Source organism: Fringilla coelebs (genome assembly GCF_963513975.1).
Source record: "Fringilla coelebs genome assembly, chromosome: 8".
Taxonomy (NCBI): Eukaryota; Metazoa; Chordata; class Aves; order Passeriformes; family Fringillidae; genus Fringilla; species Fringilla coelebs.
Window position 1 is genome coordinate 20417818 of NC_140066.1, and position 19918 is coordinate 20437735.

General features: G+C 41.0%; 1 protein-coding gene across 3 annotated transcripts in view; it reads left to right on the top strand.

The window, feature by feature from the left end:
- PCGF5 (polycomb group ring finger 5) overlaps positions 1–19918 on the top strand; it is a 64720-nt gene that overhangs the window by 23668 nt on the left and 21134 nt on the right. For 2 of the 3 annotated variants that reach the window (XM_084210903.1, XM_084210905.1), the window contains exons 3-4: positions 8101–8410; positions 17259–17355. In XM_084210903.1, coding sequence (XP_084067029.1) covers positions 8299–8410; positions 17259–17355 — 209 coding nt within the window. In that variant the 5' untranslated portion in view covers positions 8101–8298. Of the gene's footprint in view, positions 1–7520; positions 7646–8100; positions 8411–17258; positions 17356–19918 lie in introns of those variants that run through there. The other variant, XM_084210904.1, reaches the window with a different exon arrangement.

Genomic DNA, 19918 nt, shown 5'->3' on the forward strand with positions numbered 1-19918 from the left:
CCAAGCGCATAGACAAATGGAGGCACAGAAGCATCTTGGTTTTTTTGTAAAACTCCTGAAACTGTAGCACCCCCTGTGAGCAGTCTCTGATGCTTCAAAGGCTAACCCCACTTCACCAAAAGTCAATTACCTATGGGAAAAAAAGAACCCCAAACCAATGTGCCACTTGTGTTGTGGCACAATACGACGATTTATACTATAACAAAGAATTTTTGCCTTTAAAGCCAAAATAGTGTCAGTTAGGTGACTTGCACATGAAGAATCATCTTGGCTATACCATCTATACCTGCACTGTGCTTTAAAATACCCAAACAAACCAGAAAGCAACAGCTGATCACAGTTCACACATTGGACACTGGGGTAACTGAACAGACCATTTGGTCTTTAAAATATTTTAAGTTTGTCTCACTTCCTATGGGAAGTTTCTGAATATGTTTGTATCTGATACATGTAATCATGTCTATTCAAAATATTCTTCAAAATAAAAATCGAGAATAGTGACAAAATAATCAAGGAAACAGAAGGAAAATAAATACCTTTTTAAAATATGCCCATCACACTTAAATCTACAGCTGCTTTTAGCTGGAAAGTTTGGATTCTGCTGAGATAGATTGTTGTTTTTATACTTGCAATACCTCTGAAGACTATAATCACAGTTCTTGAATTTGCTGTTTCCAGGGAGGTATGTAAAACTGGTCACAAGATCTCCCCTCAATATGTTTAATGGTCAGCTAATAATATGTTCTAAACCAGATATTTTTTCCCTTCAACCTCTGCATACAAGTGACTGAAGTTAAATTGTCTCCTTCATGCTTGTGACAATTTCTAGTCAATTTTTGTTTCAGAGTTATGATTTTGTGTCCTTGCACTGGCAATCTCCCTCCCCCACTGCTACGACCTTGTTTCTTGTTTTCTGGTTCCCTAGCTGGGAAGAGACAGTGTGTGTGCATTGGCTGACCAGTATTTCAGTGTGCTAAGGAGATGTTTAACAATACAAATCTGCTCATCTTTCCCTTGCTGGAGTCACTCGTTTGATTCACTCTTCTTTACTAGGAGCCAGTTATTATGAAGTCTGTAGTAACTTATTTTACAATTTCTCTTACTTTTTAAAAGTTCCTGGAATTTAGTTCAACACAATTGGAACACTGCATGACACTATTTTACCTTTCACTTGAAGTATTTCTTGAATGCATTTTTCTTGTTTATGTATTTGTCAATGGCCTAATAATACAGATGTTGGCATTTTGCAACCTGCTTTGCTACTTTACTTCAGGCTATAAAAGAAGAGTAAGCATTAAGAAATGCTATATATATCCCAGAAGTGCTATTATGTGCTAATATATGGCTTCTTATAGAGAGCTTAGTGAGGATGAAGAAGAACCCTATTGGTAGAAATGCAAAACCTCATTGCTGATCATTTTCATGAGTTACTGATGGGGATGAGTAGCCTGATTCCTATTGTTTCCTTTCAAATCAAAGGCAGTTTTCGCACTGAACATACTAGTATTTTTATATTATAAACAATGTTACTACTCTTTGCCTAAAAAGCAAAGAAATGGGTCACATCATCCCAAGATTATGGCAAAGACTTGGATAATGGCAGTAAGAGTTACTTGCTGCTAGTAAATTACTCATATATATGAGAAAGTATACAAGAGGGAGCAAAATTCCAACTGGACCTAAATAAATTAATTTACAATGAGGATAGTCAGGGGTTGAGACAAGTTGCCTAGAGAGGTTGTATAATTGCCATCCTTACATATACTCAGACTTTTTTTGGATGAAGCTGTTAGCAATCTGAATTAACTTTAACATTAGACCTGGTTTGAGCAAAGGCATTAGACCAGATAATGTCCAAAGGTCCTGCCAAACCCATTTAGAGTTCTATTCTACATAGTGTTCTGCATGATTGGGAATTTAACACTGGAAATAAGAGATCCCAGGTGGTTATATGTGAACTCTTCTTCCTACCTGAGTAAGTATGCAGTAATTTTAAGTAGGTTGCCTGGAGTTTGAGGGAGGCTGATTTTCCTGTCTGTGGTGCTGAATGACACTGATGAAGTGACATGAGGAGTGCTGTGTCCAGTTCTTAGAACAAGAAGAACATGCAGAAAGTCTCAGAGCCCCAAAGGGCCCACAGGGCTCCAAAGATTGTTTAAGGTATTGGGCACTGTTCATATAAGGAGAGGTGGAGAGTTTGGGTAACTCAGCTGGGGGGAAAAACTCTCAAGGGGATCTTTTCAGCATATATAATTCCTTGATGGGAGGGAATAAAGATGAAGAAGTCAAACTGTCCTCAGTAGTGCCCACTGGAAAAGAGGTAATAGGTACAAATTGAAACTGATTAAATTCTATCTGAAAACAAGAAAACATTCTTTTTCCGCTGTGAAGTTGATCAAAACTGGGACAAATTGCCCAGAGAGTGTGTACAGCCCCATCTATAGACATAGTCAAAACCCAGCTTGATACAGTCCTGGACAACCTGCTGTAGCTGGCCCTGCTTGAGCAGATAGGTTGGATTAGATGATCTCAAGAGGTGTCTTCCAACCTAAGGAATTCTGTGGTTTCAAATTTTTAGGAGCTGTAGAATGGCATTTCCATCAGATGTCTAGAGAATCAGTATCCAGTGGATGTGAATGTTGTGGTTCTCTCTAAATGCCATTCAGATTGCTTCACAATTTCTATCAAGAAAACTAAGGCATTTTTGTTTTGTTAGTTTCCTAGTTCAGATGGATTTCAGTAATTCTTTATCTACAAAATACAAGTAACTCTTAGGATAACTGGAGAGTAGTTGGAGACTTGCCTAGAAACAGACTCCAGAGTAGCTTGATAAGGATGTAACATTGTACCAATGTGGATCTTCTTGCAAAGTTAGAATTATTCACTCATTTCAAATTTAGCTGAGAATTTGGCTTTATTGATCAATGTTTATTTTGTCTCTGAAATTAATTTGGGAGCTGACATTGAACATGGGTATATTTCAAAAAGTATTAGAACTGCTTTAATGGAATGCTTGGAGTTCACAAGTTCTTGTGTGTCCTGGCTGTTCCTTTCAAAAGATACATTTTATTGATATTAAATGTTAGTAATTCTGTTTCACATCAGGATGATACAGTAGTTCTTTAGGGATTTCAAGAAACTACTCAAGGATGCTAATGCTTAGAAAGCAGCATTTATTTCTATGTGTTAGGAAAGTCATAAGCCAGGTCACAAAAGGACCTGGCTTTTTAAAAAAAGTAAGCACTGTGTTAGAGAACACTGAGGACTGCTGAGTGAAAGTCAGTTGATGAGAAAGTCAAAAGTTGAAGAAACACAGAAAAATGAGAGCAGCTATATTTTCATCACTCATTTGAGGGCTATAGTTACCAGCTCTGTCATACCATGTGTCCTAGGGTGACTTTATGATACTGTATTGTATCTCCCACCATCTGCTGATGCTGGATGTTGAGTTCTGTGCCTTAAGACTAGATCCAAGAGCCAAGGGAGGGAGAAGCAGCGGCGTGCAGTTTTGTCTGCAGAAGCTTCACTTCCTCCCCCAGATGCCTTTTGCTTGGTGTGTTTTCTGCTGCACAGATAGAGGGAGGGCAGCTTTCCTTTGCTTTTTAAGCTGGTTTCTCATCTGTGAGCTGAGTCAAGAAAGTTTTTCCTGGGACAGTGTCTTTTTGCTGGAAATGCTCAGCTTTTCTCAGGTCTGGAACACCAGGACAATTGCTCAGCCCCCCCCAAGTGGCCCTGCAGCTGCTCAGCTTTTCTCAGGTCTGGAACACCAGGACAATTGCTCAGCCCCCCCCCCCCCAAGTGGCCCTGCAGGCTGGACGCCAGGCCTGAGCCCAGGAGAGACTGAGCAAGGGCCAAGCCACACGCACAGAGGACCCTCTGAACCACAGAAGGACTCTCTGAATTTGCCATCCCTTCAGAACAGCAAGAAGTTTTATTGTTTAACATTATCCATTTTTCCAGGCTTGTGAATACTTTGCTTGTTAAAGAAATAGCTTTTTTCCATTTTCTTCAAGGAGATTTTCTCCTGGACTGGTTGTAAGAAGGGCTGCTGGGATCTGCCTTTTCAGAGGAGACACCACTTGGGTGTTTCCTCCCAAATTTGTCTCAAACCAGGACAAATATTTTGGCACCTAATGTGGGGCTTGAGGAAGTAGAAAAAAAATAGTTCTGACTGCATTTTGGTTTTACTTACCCTGTATTGGGATAAATCAGTCAGTAGCCATGCTGCTTGAATGTATAAGGTCTCTCTGGCTTGAGGCACTGATGTCTTTCTGGTCCCTAGGCCTGTTTTCTTACCCACAGATAGCTCCAGTACTGTCCCTAACACGTAGCTTTTACTGAAGAAGGGCACTGATTAGCATTGCTATTTTGCCGGGTGTGATGATTATGATTTATGGAGAGTTAACAAAAGTACTGGGGTTTGTCCAAAATATGTATGGTCTGTTGTTTATTTGTCCTAGCTTCTGTAGGCTGTTTTGGGGATTTATTGCTAACTGCACCCAGTTTGCTAGAGGAGTAGAGGATGAGCTTTCCCAGCCCTTCCTCTTCTTCTTCTCCTTTAAATCTGTTATGTCACCTTTTGAGAACATTTACTTTCCCCTGAATGTGAAAATACCACTTTCCTGGTATTTTATCTGGTAAGCTTCCTCTATACAGTCTGCAGCTTGTCTAGAGTGAGGGCTGAGATGTCCAGAGGGGTTGAGGAGGCACCTGACCCAGGCATGGAAAATCCTGAGTGGTGTGAGGAATGGGAGAAAATGGGCCAGACCCTGAAGGAATTTTCTGATCAATAGCCTGGGACTTTCCCTGTGAACAAATTCAGAACCCAGATGAGCTGGGGAAATATTTGCAAGAGAACCAAGTTTCCTGTCACTAATGACACATATCTACTCTGATGAGCTCAGTTCATTTCTTAATTCTGTTTCTTTCATAATATGAAATAGATACCTTGTTCGATTCAAACACTGTTGTTACCTTTGAACTGCTATAAGTAGATCAAAATGCTCACATCACATATATGGACCTGTATGTTTAAATAAACCTGTTGCATGCAGTGCTAAGAGTTAGCTATCTTTGAATTTATAATTAATTCATAAGCATTTATTAACATAATTTGCTTCCTGGTGATATAAAGCATTTAAGTATATATATAGTATTTAAGGATCTACTTTGCTCTGATAATGAAATGAGAGCTTCTTCTGTGCTGCTTCTCATTTGCTCTTCATGTTGTGGTCTGAAAAGGTGCTGAAAGCCTCAGCTTTCATCACCTTCAGTCAGCATCAACTTGGTACCAACAAGACTGAGTTCCTGCAGTGTGGAGAGGTGAGGCAAGAATTTGTCATGTAATCTATCACGTACCTGGCAGGGGACTGCTTGTCCTTAAAAGAGGAACTTCAGCATGACTTATGGGGATCAATACCAGTTATATACGTCCACAAGTATCCCAACTGCTGTGTGAGCATTACTGCATGGCCTACACAGTATAATGAATGACATAACTGAGTTTTTAATGTGCTTGAATAGAATACTGTGCATCCATTAACGTGTAAACATGAGCCCAGCTGATAAATTCATTTAGAAAATGTTGGGTTCTTTATTTTTTCAAATGGGACACTTGATAAGCTATGCTATGAAATCTCACTTAGAATATAGTTTAGTTTAAAAAAAAGTCTTACCAGATGGAGTGGTTTGGAAACAGCCAGGATAGCATCGGCAGCTGCATGTTTTAAATGCATGTATATAAGTTTAATAATGCTGTATCAAACTACATTTGAGCAGGGCCACTCTTATGCACATTCTGAAATAAGTCAAATTCTATTCAACCAACTGAATGTGACTAATGAAAACATTCCCATGATATCTATATAGTTTTGTTGTCTCTTTCTCTATTTAGTGTTCTTCAGCCTGTGACTTGTCAGTGTGTGTTTTGTGTTATAAAACTAAAAATAACAGTTAACAGTAGAAGGGTTAAACACAACACTGTTAAGCTACACTGAATCCTGGGGTGCATCAGGCACAGCATCACCTGCCAGTCTGGGCAGGTGGCTAGCCCCTTCTCCTCTGCACTGGTGCAGCCTCCCCTTGAGTGCTGGGGCACTTTGGGCCACCTCAATGTAAGAAAGATCTAAAGCTGCTAGCGAGTGCCCGAGGAGGGCTGGGAAGTTGGTGGGGGGCCTAGAGGGGAAACCTTGTGAGGAGCAGGTGGCTCAGCTCACTTGGCTTGTTCTGCCTGGGGGAAGCAGGGGGGCAGACACTGATCTCTCCTCTGTGGTGACCGGTGACAGGACCCGAGGAAATGGCCTGAAGCTGAGTCAGGGGAGGTTTAGGATGGATATTAGGAAAAGGTTCTTCACCCAAGAGGGTGTTTGGGCACTGCAACAGGGTCGGTCCCCAGGGAAGTGGTTACAGCACGAAGCCTGACAGAGTTGAAGGAGCAGTTAGACAATGCTTTCTGGCACATGGTGTGGCTCAGGGATGTTCCTGTGCACGAACAGGAGTTGGACTTCGATGATCCTTGTGGGTTCCTTCCAACTCAGGATGATCTGTGATTCTATGCTGCTTCAAAAGATTTTTAGCTACATAAACCTCATACAAGATGAACATTTTACCAGGAAAAATCATTCAGATTCTGTTGAATTGCTCTGTCTCGTTTATCATGCATTTATCATTGCATTGTAACTTTATTTGTAACAGTTTTTGATGCACCTGATTCAGACTAGCCATTGAATTGATGCTAATGGAGATCTATTGCCTGGTAAATATTAGAGCAGTAGGACTGGATGGCAGAAACAGGCCAAAGTTATTAAAGCCTTCAGCTGTTGCAGCACTTACGCAAGGATGAAAGGGAAGAGTGCACTGGAGGGCCACTGCAAAATGAGCATTTATTTCAAAACGCAGAACAGAAGAACAAAAACCTAAAACAGTTGCAGGTAATGTGGTGGCATTGTGGCTGACACAGGAAATGTCTCCTTATGTTTCTGTCATTATTGTTGAATGCAGTATAAAAGAAATTTTCTAGAAACAGTACCATTGGAAAATTAAGGCATCATTAGTTTTATGGGTAATTAACTGGTAATATGATGGATTTCTGTGACCAGGGGGGGGCAAAAGCAGATGCACTGAACCACGGAGACAGCTTTTACTCGTGCTAAGCCCTTGGCTAGTTGCTCCCGCTTCGAGGAAAGCACACGTATGTTCTCGGGATTCGAGCTAACTTAGTGCAGTGTTTAGTGTTAGCGTTAGCGGGCCGGAGAAATGGGTCTAACTTCCACCTTTCCACGGGCAGAAGCTGAAGTTATTTTTAAGAAACGGCGCCGGTGCCCCGGCGGCTGTGTGCCGAGCGGAGGGCGCGGGCCGGCGCCGCCGCCGCGCTTACCTGGGGCCGGCAGCGCCGCCGCCCCGCTGCCGTCCGGGCGCCGTGCGCGGGCAGCCCGCCGCGCTCCGGCCGCCGCCGCCCCGAGCGGCGCTGCGGGCTGTGGCGCAGCGGGGCTCGGCCGGGAGCAGCGCCTGCGCGCCCGTCCCGCCCGCCCCGGGACCGGCCGCGGCAGCCCGGCGGGGAGGAGGGAGCGCTCCGAGCGGGGGAGGCGCGCGGCGTTTCCCTTTCTCTTTCGCCGGGCGCCCGCCCGAGGCCGCGGGGCTGCGCCAGGTACGGCCGGGGCCGCGGCGGGGGCGGGAGGCGCCGCAGGTGCGGGAGGGGAGGGACGGGCGAGCGGGGCAGAGCCGGGCGGCCGCCGCCCTCTCCGGCCGCGGTCCCGCGGGGCCGGGGCGGAGGGGGAGCCGCTCCCCGCGGGCCCGGCGCGGCCTGCGGGCCCGGCCCGGCGAGGCGGAGCGGAGCGGGGCGGGCTGTGCCGGGCGGGCTGTGCCGGCGGGGCGGCCGCGGCCCCTGCACCTGTCACCGCGGGCCCCGGCCCGTCCCGCCGGCGGCCGGAGCGCGGCGGGGCGGGGGCACGGCCTCGGACATCGGCTGCCGGCGCACGGCGGCTGCTGTTATGTAAATTACAGCCCCGGCCGCTGCCAAGTTCATGGCGACATTGGCCCGCCGGGGGCATCGCCGCTGTCCGGCCCGGTTCACGTCGCTCTCTTTTTCCACGTGTGTTACAGGTAGGAAAATGACTCGCCCGGCGCAGGAGCGGGAGTTATGAGCCATGTCTCAGTGAGAGCTGCGGAGTTAAGATCAAATGCCTGGAGAAGTCCAGCTGCACAGAGCAGCGCCGCAGCTCTTGTGAACTGTGGACATCAGCGCCTCTCAGACTTGCTTCTCTGGCCCCAAGCACTCTGCCAGTGTTTCCTGCTCCACGAATGGCTACTCAGAGGAAGCACTTGGTGAAAGATTTCAATCCTCATATCACCTGCTACATCTGTAAAGGCTATCTCATCAAGCCAACTACAGTAACGGAGTGCCTCCATACCTGTAAGTAATACTTTGCAAAATAGTCCCTCCTTTATAAGTTTGTTGGGTTTTTTTAAGTGTTAATGTGTTTAATATGGCCACTGTGCTTGTTTTTGTTTACTGAATTTTTACGTTAATATTTTTAATTAATCCAGTCTCTTCTGAAGTTTCCTAAACACTGGTCTGCAGTCTGGGTTATCTTCAACTGTGTGCAGCTCTGTGCTCCACAGTACAAGAAAGATATGGAGCTCCTGGAGCAGGTCCAGCAGAGAGTAGTAAGGTGATCAAGGATCTGGAGTGTCTTACAAGGAAAGGCTGAGGGAGCTGGGCCTGTTCAGGCTCAGGAAGAGGTGACTGAGAGGGGGGCCTCATTAAGATGTGTAAATATCTGTGGTGGACATCCAGAGGATGGAGCCAGGCTCTGCTTGGTAGTGCCAACAATAGAACAAAAGACAATGGGCAGAAAGTTCCACCTGAACATGAGGAAGAGCTTCTTTACTGTATGGGTGGCCAAGCGCTGGAACAGATTGCCCAGAGAGGGTGTGGAGGCTCCGTCATTGGAGGTATTCAAGAGCAGTCTGGATGCAATTCTGTGCCATGTGCTCTGGGATGACCCTGCTTGAGCAGAGAGGTTGGACCAGATGACCCAGTGGGCTCCCTTCCAACCTGACCCATTCTGTGAGGCTATGTCAGCTCTGCTGGACCTGGCAGAGTACAGAGATCCTTTTGTTTGCCTTACGCTAGTAGTGATAGTGCTGGCTCTAACACCTAACATCACTGTGGCCTGTCTGATCACAGGTGAGATCATTAGGTCAGGTGTGCTCTTTTGGTGGTATAACCATGCCTGAGGCTTAAACTAATGTATCTGTTAGCAGTATGTGTGATGGATACGCTAGTTTGGTCAGTAGTGGCCCACATCTCTCTAATGTGTTCTGTGGCACAATGCAGAGAAACATTTGAAGGTGGCAAAATATTTACTTAGGGAATAGATCTCTTTCAATGAAACTGTCTCAGGAAAAGTTGTTTAGGTTGTCTTCTGCTCCTACTATATCATCATACATTGTCGTGTATGAATTATATTAAACGTATGAATGGTCCTGTCAAACTCTCTCATCTTACTTTCACAAGCTTATTTACATGCTTGCTTTTTTTCCATTTATTTCTGAATAGCCAGTAGTTTCACTGGACCTCCTTTAGAATTTGACATCATTCCTAATAGCATTTGAACTATTCTAAGAGAAGAGTTAGGGGAATTGTATGTCTTTTGGTAGATTTCCCATTTTTAAACCTTTAATAAATATCAGTTAAAAGTCTTGTTTTGGCATTTCCTGTAGTTGCTGTGCAGTGTTTTTTTGCAGTTGTTAATGTCTTCACTGTTAATTTTTACAATTTGGTGTTGCATCTCTACTGTATGAAACACACAGAGGATTAAAACAATGGAAGCCACTGTTCAGCAGGAAAATTACAGCACAGGGGCCATCACAGAAACATGGCAGGATAACTCACACAACTGGAGGGATGCAGTGGATGGCTATAAACCTCTCCAGAAGGGACAGGCAAGGAAGGAGACCTGGTGGGGTAGCACAGTGTGTTAGGGAGTGTTTTGAGTGTCTAGAATTCAGTGATGGTGATGATAGAGTGTTCATGGGTAAGAGCTGGGGGAATGGCCAACAAGGCAGGTACCACAGTGGGAGTCTGTTTGGAATCACTAACCAGAATGAAGAGGTAGATGAAACATTTGAGAAGCAGCTGAGGGAAGTCTCACAGTCACTAGCACTTGTTCTAGAGGAATGCTTCAGTTTAACAGATGCCTACTGGAAATAGCAGAGAGAACACAGTCTAGGAGGTTCCTGGAGTGGGTGGAGGATAACTTCTTGACATAGTTGGTGAGGGAGGCCCTGCTGGACCTGCTGTTTGTGAACAGAGAGGAACTGGTGGGTGATGTGAAAGTTGGAGGATGTCTTTGGGCACAGCAATCACAAAAAGATAGTTTTCAATTCTTGGAAAAGTAAGGAGGGCATTTAGCAGAACCACTTCCCTGAACTTCTGGAGGGCAGATTTTGTAGCCTGGTTGATGGAGTCCCTTGAGAGGCAGTCCTGAAAGGCAGAAGAGTGCAGGAGGGCTGTATGTGCTTTAAGAAGGAAATGCTAAAGGCACCAGGAGCAGCTTGTCCCCCTGTGCAGAAAGATGAGCTGGCAGGGAAGGTGACCAGCCTGGCTGTACAGAAAGTGTTCTCTGGATCTTAGTAAGAAAAGTAGAGTCTCTGAGTTTGGAAGAAGGGGCAGTCAACCCAGAAGGACTGCATGGACACCATGAAGTTATGAAGAGAGAAAATTAGAAGGGCCAAAGTCCAACCAGAATTTAATCTGGCTACTGCCATAATGGACAATTAAAAATGCTTATATAAATACATTATCAAGAAAAGGAGTGCTAAGGAAGATCTTCATCCCTTATTGGGTACAGGGGGAAAATAGTGACATAGAATCAGGAAAAGACTGAGGTACTTAACAGAGGTAAATTTATTAGAGACAGATAAATACCTTATTAAATTCTCTTTCCCTTTAAAGAAACTGGAAAAATTCCAGTATTAGCTACTTTTTATGGTTGAAGTTTAATGAACATTGACAACTTATAAAAGGTTGGGGTTAGGGGAAAATGGTTACATCAGAAATCAGATTTAAGAAAAAAATGTTCTTATTGTGCTATCTTTTTGTTTACATAATTCATTTTTTATTTACATTTTGTCCTGTTACAAAACAATAATGGCAGAAGGAGCATTCTCTTCTCAGCAGCATCTGCTTCTTTTGCTCTTTTGTAGTTTGTGAGCTCTTCACTGAGCCAGCTCTGTCACTGCCTAGTTCCCAGGCCAGAGCACATGAATTTTACTGAGCTGCCATATAGTTACACAGGTCTTCTCACCACAAAACTGCCCCAAATTTGGGTCCTTAAGTAGAAATGCAGGAAAGAAGGAGGTGTTTCTTTAAAGCAAAGTCTAGTTTCAGTTACCAAAATAGAAAGATTACAGTGATGGAAAGGAAAATTTAAAACTTAAAAACAGTGGTGATATGCAAATCTTATGTCTGCAAAGGAAAAGGTGATGGAAGAATTCAGGGAGGTACTCTGCTAAGTTATCTTGTAGAAAATATTTATTATTTTTAATTTTATTTTATATACAGGCATGGTACCATACAGTTATGATTCTTAAGTATTGTCCAAATAGATACCACAGTATATACAGTGATTTTAAATGTCCTTTGGTATTTACTAATTGCCATGATTGAAAGCAGTGTTGTACAAATTATCAAAATCTGCAGATATTAATGATTGAAGAAGCAGTGTAAATTCATTAGATACTGGGAGTACAGTGTATGACTTTGGACAAGATGAAAGGCATATATTGACATAGATGTTCTCCAGTGATCATAGGGGAACTAATGTGATCACTAGTAACCACAGCAGGGAATTAGCAGTTGATTTGCATATTCTGTATTTCTGGAAAATATTAAGTCCTGCTCTGAGAAATTAGTGTCTTTTCAATTAGAGATGTTTCTGCTGGGGATTTTGAAAATGTTGGACAGAAAACTCCACTATTTGCTGGGAAACCTAAGTGAAACTTGGGTACCAGAAGTGGAAGCTTTCCTATCTCTGTTGGAAAGGAAACAGTTGTGTTAATGCAAAATTACTTATTCTGCAAACTCAGTACTTCATTTCTTTTTTGCTACTTTCAACAGAATGGTTTTGTCTTATGGACTGAAACCTTTTTTTCTAGTCTGTTACACAGTTGTCAAGGATGTTTAAGAACCACTGATGGAAGCAGTCTGGATGTGAGCTAAAGGGCATGTCCCATCATCTGTCTCCTGAGTCACTCCATTGTTTAGTACAGTGTGCACTTACAAAATTGGAAAATAAACTTTCCTTGAGAACATTCTTTAGTATCTTAAAAAATAACAGACTGTTTACACAATCGTAGAAATGTTGGTTGAAAACATCAACAAACATCTGGAGGTTGTCTATGCTAACTTCATGCAGGAGGCAGGTTAGTTGCCAGCACTCTACCAGGTCAAGCCATGTCTTTGGGTAGTTGACATTTGAATTTCTAAGTGTGGAGCCTCCACAGCTTCTCCTAATAACCATTTCCAGTGCTACACTCTTTATCTAGTTTTTCTGAATGTCCTGCCAAATGTCAACATGTGAGCATTGCTCCTTGTGATAGTATTTGCCACTCCCCAGAAGATGGGCTCTGTCACTCCTGTAACTGCTGTTCAGATGGTACAAGATATTAGTACATCACCTGCCAGCCTACAGCATGATTTGCTTTTGGCAAATGGCTGCTTCCACTTTCTGATTACATTTTTGTCCCTCACATAGCTGGAAATTGACCCCGAGGGACATGATGTAATCTGCCATCTTCCCAGTGAGCTAGAGGAGGCTGTTTAGCTGTACTTGCCTGGGCCATCCTTCCCCTCTTTATTACAGGTGACCATAACACACCACTCTTTTCTAGTCATCAGGTACTTCTCATAATCACCCTGATTATGGTGATGAGCTTTCATCTTAGTGAATCCTACCTGGCCTGTAGATTTAAGTACATCCAGTCTTTCTCAGTAAGCTTTAACCTGCTGCTCCTTGGTGTTGGTCATCCCTCTCCTTCCCAAATCAAGCTGGTATGCAGGGAGGATCAAGCACTGCCTGTGAAGACCAAGACAAAAAGATGCTGAAGACTTAAAACTTTTCTGTAGAAGCTATTCCTGAGTTGTTTCCCTCATTCATTAACAGGCATATTTTGTCTAAGCTTCCTTCAGCTACTGCCATACTTACACCATTCCCTTATTCTCTCATCAGTTTTAGCTATGGCTGGGCCTTGGCTTTCTTGCCTTTGTCTCTAAGTGCCAGAGTAGTGATTTTATATCCTTTTGTTTCCCATTCTTGTTTCCACTTCTAATATGATCTAATTTTTGCATATTAATTAGGAAGAATGTACACTAAGCAATTCTTGTGCACTAGGCAGTTCTTCTGACATAATTCCCTGTACAGTGGACTGTATAGCTTAGCCAGCTCTCTCAAGTCTCTTTCCAATGATAGTCTCCTTGGGAAATCTGATGAGCAGCTGATTAAACAAGCTGAAGTCCCATCTCCTGAAGTTCAGAGTCCTAAATGTGCTGTTTAAGTGTGTATCCTTTCCAAGATCCTCAACTCACCTCAAGGCAAGCTGCTCTCTGTGGCTGTATTCATCACCAACTTTTCCCTGTTTATGAACAGAAGATCAAAAGGTGCTTTACTCCTAGTTGGTCTCTCTAATATTTGTGTTAAGAAGTTGCCAACCAAGACAGTCTAGGAACTTTCAGAAATGTCCTTCCCTGCAGGAAATTTACCAGAGATATAATTTTCAATATCAAATAATCTTTCAACCAGAGTGGTTTTCAGGTTTTGCTAAAAACCTATGCTGTCAACACAAGATCCCAAAAAAACTTCACTGCAGCAAAATTTCTCACCCTCAGACAAGCAAGCTAAGCTGCCTTCAGACTCCTTCTCCTGCAGAAACTTTAGTCAATGGCATGTAGCAGGGCCTAAATGTTATTTTTAAATAGCTTTCAACACAAAAAGTCTTTCTTGGTTATCACATACTGAAAATCTCTCTCCCTTGTAACAAAAGAAAATCTCATGTGACTGTGTCTGGTAGTAGTAATTAAAAGAGGAGTAGTCCCACTTGTATAGTTTCTGAAAAGAGTGGTTAAGTGACGTTTTCTGTCTTGTTTTTAAGCAAACACCTTCCCTAAAAGTAAGTGCTTTTAAAGCAGGCTTAAGGCAGATAATTAAATACTTCAGTAAACATACCAAATGCCTTGTTGCACCTCTGTGCCGTCTGTGAGATGGGTTTGATGTTCCACTAGCTGTGCCCATACTGTGCCTTTCCTTTGCTCACTGAATCAGAGTGATCAACTTTGAGAGAGGAGATCCTTGGAAGAATTCAAAGGATGAGTTCTGACAAAGAATTTGTACCACAATTAACTAATTACATGTTATCTTGTAGAATACTTTATTTTAAAAATGCAATATGAAGTTTTATTTAGGTACCTCATTAATCAACATTTAAACAGTAACCTGGATGGATACATATGTATGTAGATATTCATAAGATATATCCTTTTTTTGTTTGTTTGTGACATACAGCACAGTCTTGGCACTTGTATCTGTGTTTTTCATCTGATTATGAATATCTGAAAGAATGTGTGAACCAGATATCTCTGTATTGGAAAACAGCATTGTTATGCAGCCAACCAATTAGCATATGTCATACAAATACTTTTATCAGCCATAGAAAGTCATCTTACATGAGTTTAACTTTTATTGGGTCTCATCTGAAATGTCATTGTACGACTATGCAATTGAAGTTCTCATTTCACTGACATGTGTAGCCTATACCTCAAAATTCTGCAAACGGTACATTTAGGTTAAGCAGTTTTCTTTTGCCTGTTTGCTGCCCTACCATGATCTAAAGCAAATGAAAAAGCAAAATGAAACCATGTTATTTTGCTCATTTGTACTGGAAGGGTTTTGGTTAAAGAGTTAAGGGTTTTGGTTCGTAGTTTGGTTTTTGCCCTAAGGTGGTGAATTAACGATATTTGTCAGTTACTTGTGTTCCAAGGATTCCCTTTTTGCCTACCTTTTTCAGTCAATATTTAGATTTCATCCCATTTTCTGAAACTGCAAAGAGATAGGCTTTGAAAAATGTTCAGTGTTTTATATTGAGAATAATAGAGGACAATTATGCCTAGGAAAATATTTGGTTGATGATCCCACTAGGAGTGTCATGCATCAGTTCATTATTCTTCCATGCTAGAATTTATATGCATTTTCTACCCTTATATTCCTGTTGGTAAATCACATTTAGCTGTGGTCAGCAAATCCTCATAGCACCATAGCTCTACATGAGAAAAGGCAAAAGTCAGTTTAGATTACTTCAGTACTGATTTACAGTTTCAAGGGGGTTTTATGGTATTGAGCTGGCTGTACAAATGCATGATCCAGATCTGTGTGTTTATTGGCATAGGGAAACATCCATATAGGACTGGAATAAGGTTCTTGGTTCCTTATGATGTTGTCTCTGTATATGTTCTGCCTTTCCTACACTGGAAAGGAAGCTCTTCATTAATCATTAGGTCCTTTCTTCAACCATGCATGCCTTCCAAGGGTATCTCCTCTGAAAAACAAAAGGTATAAAGAGAGCACAAAAATATATTCAGACTGAGGAATTCAGTTTCTTTCCATAGATTGGTTTATATTATAAATATTTCTTCCAGTTACATTATTGAGTTATCTTTAAGCTCAGTTTCTATGAAGTTAAGTCAGAAGAGGTCTAGAGTAAGCCAAACTCTTCTGTTACTTACCTCAGTGACTTTTAGCTGAATTTCCAGATGACAGTAATTTACGCCTGTGTTGGACTTCACAATTTCATCATCATACTTGCTCCTCAGCCCTTTTCCCCCACACTTCAAACTGAGGTTTCCAGCTAATGGCATTTCTGAGACAGCTGGTGACTCTTAACCTCACTGGTATTGTCCTTACCCACCACTAACCCATACACCTCCTGAATTCAGCACAATATAGATACCAGGGTTAGGAGCTATCAGGTGCTGCAGCTGAAAAGCTTAAGTGACAGAAGAGTTATTTTACAATTCCTTGACAATCTTGGGCTGTGAAGTTAATGTCTTTAAGTTAGTGATTTAAAGCAGTTGGAAGAAACACCTACATGGAGGTTTACTGTGTGTGCATTGTCAGCATCAGCTGATTTGATATAACTCTTCTGAGCATTCTAAGGCAAAGACAAATACAGGCTTTGTTTGTTAAAGAAAGTTCAAGATTCCTAGAGTTGTCTTATAATTAGGATTTACCAACTTGTTTAGAGATGTTCATATTTCTTTAAGTAATTGATGTAAAAATTACATTGTTTCAGCAGAAAGCATATTGCAGTCAGAGCAGTCCATTTATTTTTTCAGTCATTTACTGATGAATTTGCAGTTCTTATTTCAGTGTAGGTGAATTAATAATAAGAAGAGGCTAGAGTTTATCTCCGTCCAAAACATTGTTGTGCAGTAATAATAGCAGGTATATTTGTTCTCATCAACTTGGCTTCCATAATTAATGACATTAAAATCTACAGTCTGTAATTGATCATTTAGAAGCAACAGTGGTGTAGCACCTTGTTTAGTTTACTTTCAGTTGATTGGTTTTTAAATTCACATTGTTGTTGGTGTGGTTTTATTGATACTTACCATTGTCCTGATCCTGATTTTTCAGTATAAAGTTCAAATATTAAATGTTGAGTGTACATTCTGTCATTGCTTTGGAAAGACCTGTGTCAAAAAGGAAACACTTTGAACCTGTGTACAATTTCAGTGACCTTTTCTCTTACAATAAGTATTTAAACCAGTATTTTCAGCTGCAAGCAGCACCATTGAGTAAGTTATATTGAGTGTAAGTTATTTCCCATCAGCTGAGGTGATGGTGGGCTGTGCTGGCTGAAGTTCCCCAGCACCCACCTGAGAGCCTGTTCTTTAAGGTGGTACAGGCTATGGGCTCCGTGTGTTATGATGCTGGGAGAATTCCAAGAAGCAGAAATATCTCATCATTTGAAGTGCTTGTCCAGCCTGTGCTGCTGACCTTGGTGTCCCAGCAGAGCAGAACTAACTATGGTTTTGAGGAGCAAGAAGGGGAAAAGATACATTGTAATTGTTTACTTTAAGACAATACTCTTTTATTTCTGATGTGTGAGGTAGCTCCCAGGTCAAATCATTAGGTCATACTTGAGCAATATTATTTAGATTTTTTCTAAGTGGGTTTTTTTCTTTTTTTTTTTCCTTCTCTTAGTTTGTAAGACTTGTATTGTTCAACACTTTGAAGACAGCAATGACTGTCCCAGGTGTGGCAACCAAGTGCATGAGACCAATCCACTAGAAATGTTAAGGTAAGAATCTATTTCACAGCATTTGATGAAATGGAAGAAGAAGAACAACAAAAAAATCTTAATGTTTTTATCCTAAAAGGGCAATAATTGTTTTGGTTATTTGTATGATGCACACATTAACTGTTCTAAGCCATACAGGTTTTCATTTTCTCAGCTCCCACTACATTCTAAATTGAATTTTTCAGCTATAGTAAAAGGAGGAAACATAAGGGAAAGACACAGAAATAGTGCTTCTGTTGTACAAGTTTTTAAAAAAAAATAGTATCTCTATTAAACAAATAAATGAACCAAATATTTTTTATTCTTTACATGAAATTAAATTCTAGAGGGTTGCTTTTTCAATTATTTAGGGCATTCCAAACCTCATGGCAACTTTTTCTTTTTAGAGCAACATATAGAAAGTGAATCATGTTAAAAGCAATGCTTTTCAGGGCATAAGTCCACCAATATGAATTGAAATCTGTTGTAAGATTAATGAAAAGACACCCATGAAAAGATGCTTTTACATCAAAAATACCCTTTTTTGAGATTTTTTATATTGTATTAACACACCTTTTTAAAAAATTATTTTTCATAAAATTCTGTATTCATTTTTAGTGATGTTATGTTGAAAAAAAGATGATAGGCATCCAGTAAGATAGAAAAATTTGCAAATGTCATCATAAGTGGAAGAGTTTCATGTTTTCTTGGAGTGATGAAGGCACTCTGTGCCCTCACTCCCAACACTATCTCCACCCCATCCCCCACTATTACTGTTTTGTAATGCTGTTGTGAACTTAGAAGGACTTATTCTTACATTAATGTAAAAATAAAAATTTACATCTGGAATTTACTAGGCTTGGTATAATTTTCTGATGTCATTGGTTTTGTTACAATTTGTCATACATTGCTTTGATTTCTGACTGATCCATGTGTGCACAAGCATTCCCAGTTATGTACAAGAGCATAACTGAGAGAGGTTGAATTCAGCAACTGTAAAGGGTGTTATTGTCCTAAGATTTTTTCATCTGAATAGTTTTGGAAGGGTGGGGCTGACCAGGTTCATGTAGATTATTTTTCTGATTTCCTGTCAGTTTCTGAGGTGCTGTGTGAGTCATAACAGAATATGCTGTAGGCAAATAATAAGCTGAAAACAAAGGCATTTAGAAATATTTCTTTTATTTTGATAGGACCACTTCAAATGAGATGAAAAATGCATTTTCTGAAACATATAGTAGATGTTTAGTAAACAAATATTGTCCTTTGAGCAGGAAATTATAGATGGGTGAGGAAAGTTGAGAGCACAAGCCAGAAATGTGGGAAGATCTATTTTCTCTGCAATTACTTACTGAAATTCCTTTTAGAGTCATTTGGTCTCTTTGCCAAGAACCTGCATATAGTTAGTAGTTTCCTGGTTGTATTTTATGAACCAGCTTTAAACATTTGCTAAACTAATAATCAGAAGAGCACACGAGCCATGCAATGGAATTATCTTTCCTGGATGTTGCCTGCATAACTTAATACAAGAGTTAGACTCTGACCATGGAGATCAGCCCTATCATTGCTAAAGAATGCAGTCATTTTCTGAGAAATGGTGTTGAACACCACTTTAACTAAGATCTCTCAGATAAGCTTTATAAACTACTTCTAAACTCAGTTCTGAGTAACTTCATAACTATGTGAATTTTTTACATGTATCTCTTAGTTGGCAGCACTTAGGGTCTCTTGTAACTACAAGACCAAATCTGAAATTCAACATTGAGCTCTAAAATGAAAATGTAGGAAGAGTGTTAAATTTCAAGAATTCCCTTTACTGATTTAGCAGAATTCTGCATCATCAGTATCAATAGGGTCTGTGTTGATAATGCCATGAGGGCAGACTTCTTTTTTCTCTTGCTGCCATACTCCTGTGTATGCAAGTTTCCCTGAGCAATAGTCTTAGTTTGGTTCACTTTTGCTGATGATTATCAGAGAGTGTTGATCTTCTAACTCATTCCGCATTATAGAAGAGGTGAAAAAAGGAGCTGTACTAAACTGGCAGAAATGCTTGGTTCTACTTTCTATATATTCTGGTTTGGAGATTTGGAAGATGTGGGATGGAAAGAGGTGTCTCTGAAATATCAATGTTCTTTTTTCAGCATTAACAGGAAGGATCATAGTAAATGACTGAGACCATCTCTTTCAAGTATTTTCGTTTTGGAATGAGTTTGATGTGAGACACAAAAATACAAATCTTTATGTCAGAGTGCTTACATGTGTGGATTATGGGAACACTGAAAGATGCATCTGAAATTGAGAATCTTGTAATAATTCATGTTTCCCTTCATTTAAAGATCAGATTGGACTTTTTTTCCTGCTCCTTGTCAGAGTATTGATTACTATTTATCTTCTGTAAAGAAAGAAGATTTTTTTGCTTAGTTTTTGTAAAAAAAAATAAGTTATTGACTAGAGTGGGAAGCCACTTCTTGCTTCTAGCGTTGTGGATTTGCAAAGAATACTGGATTTTTTTGCTATTTAAGCATTACCGGTGACTTTTGTTTTGAGCCATTGAAAGTAAATTAGAAAGTGCTAAATGGGAATTTTC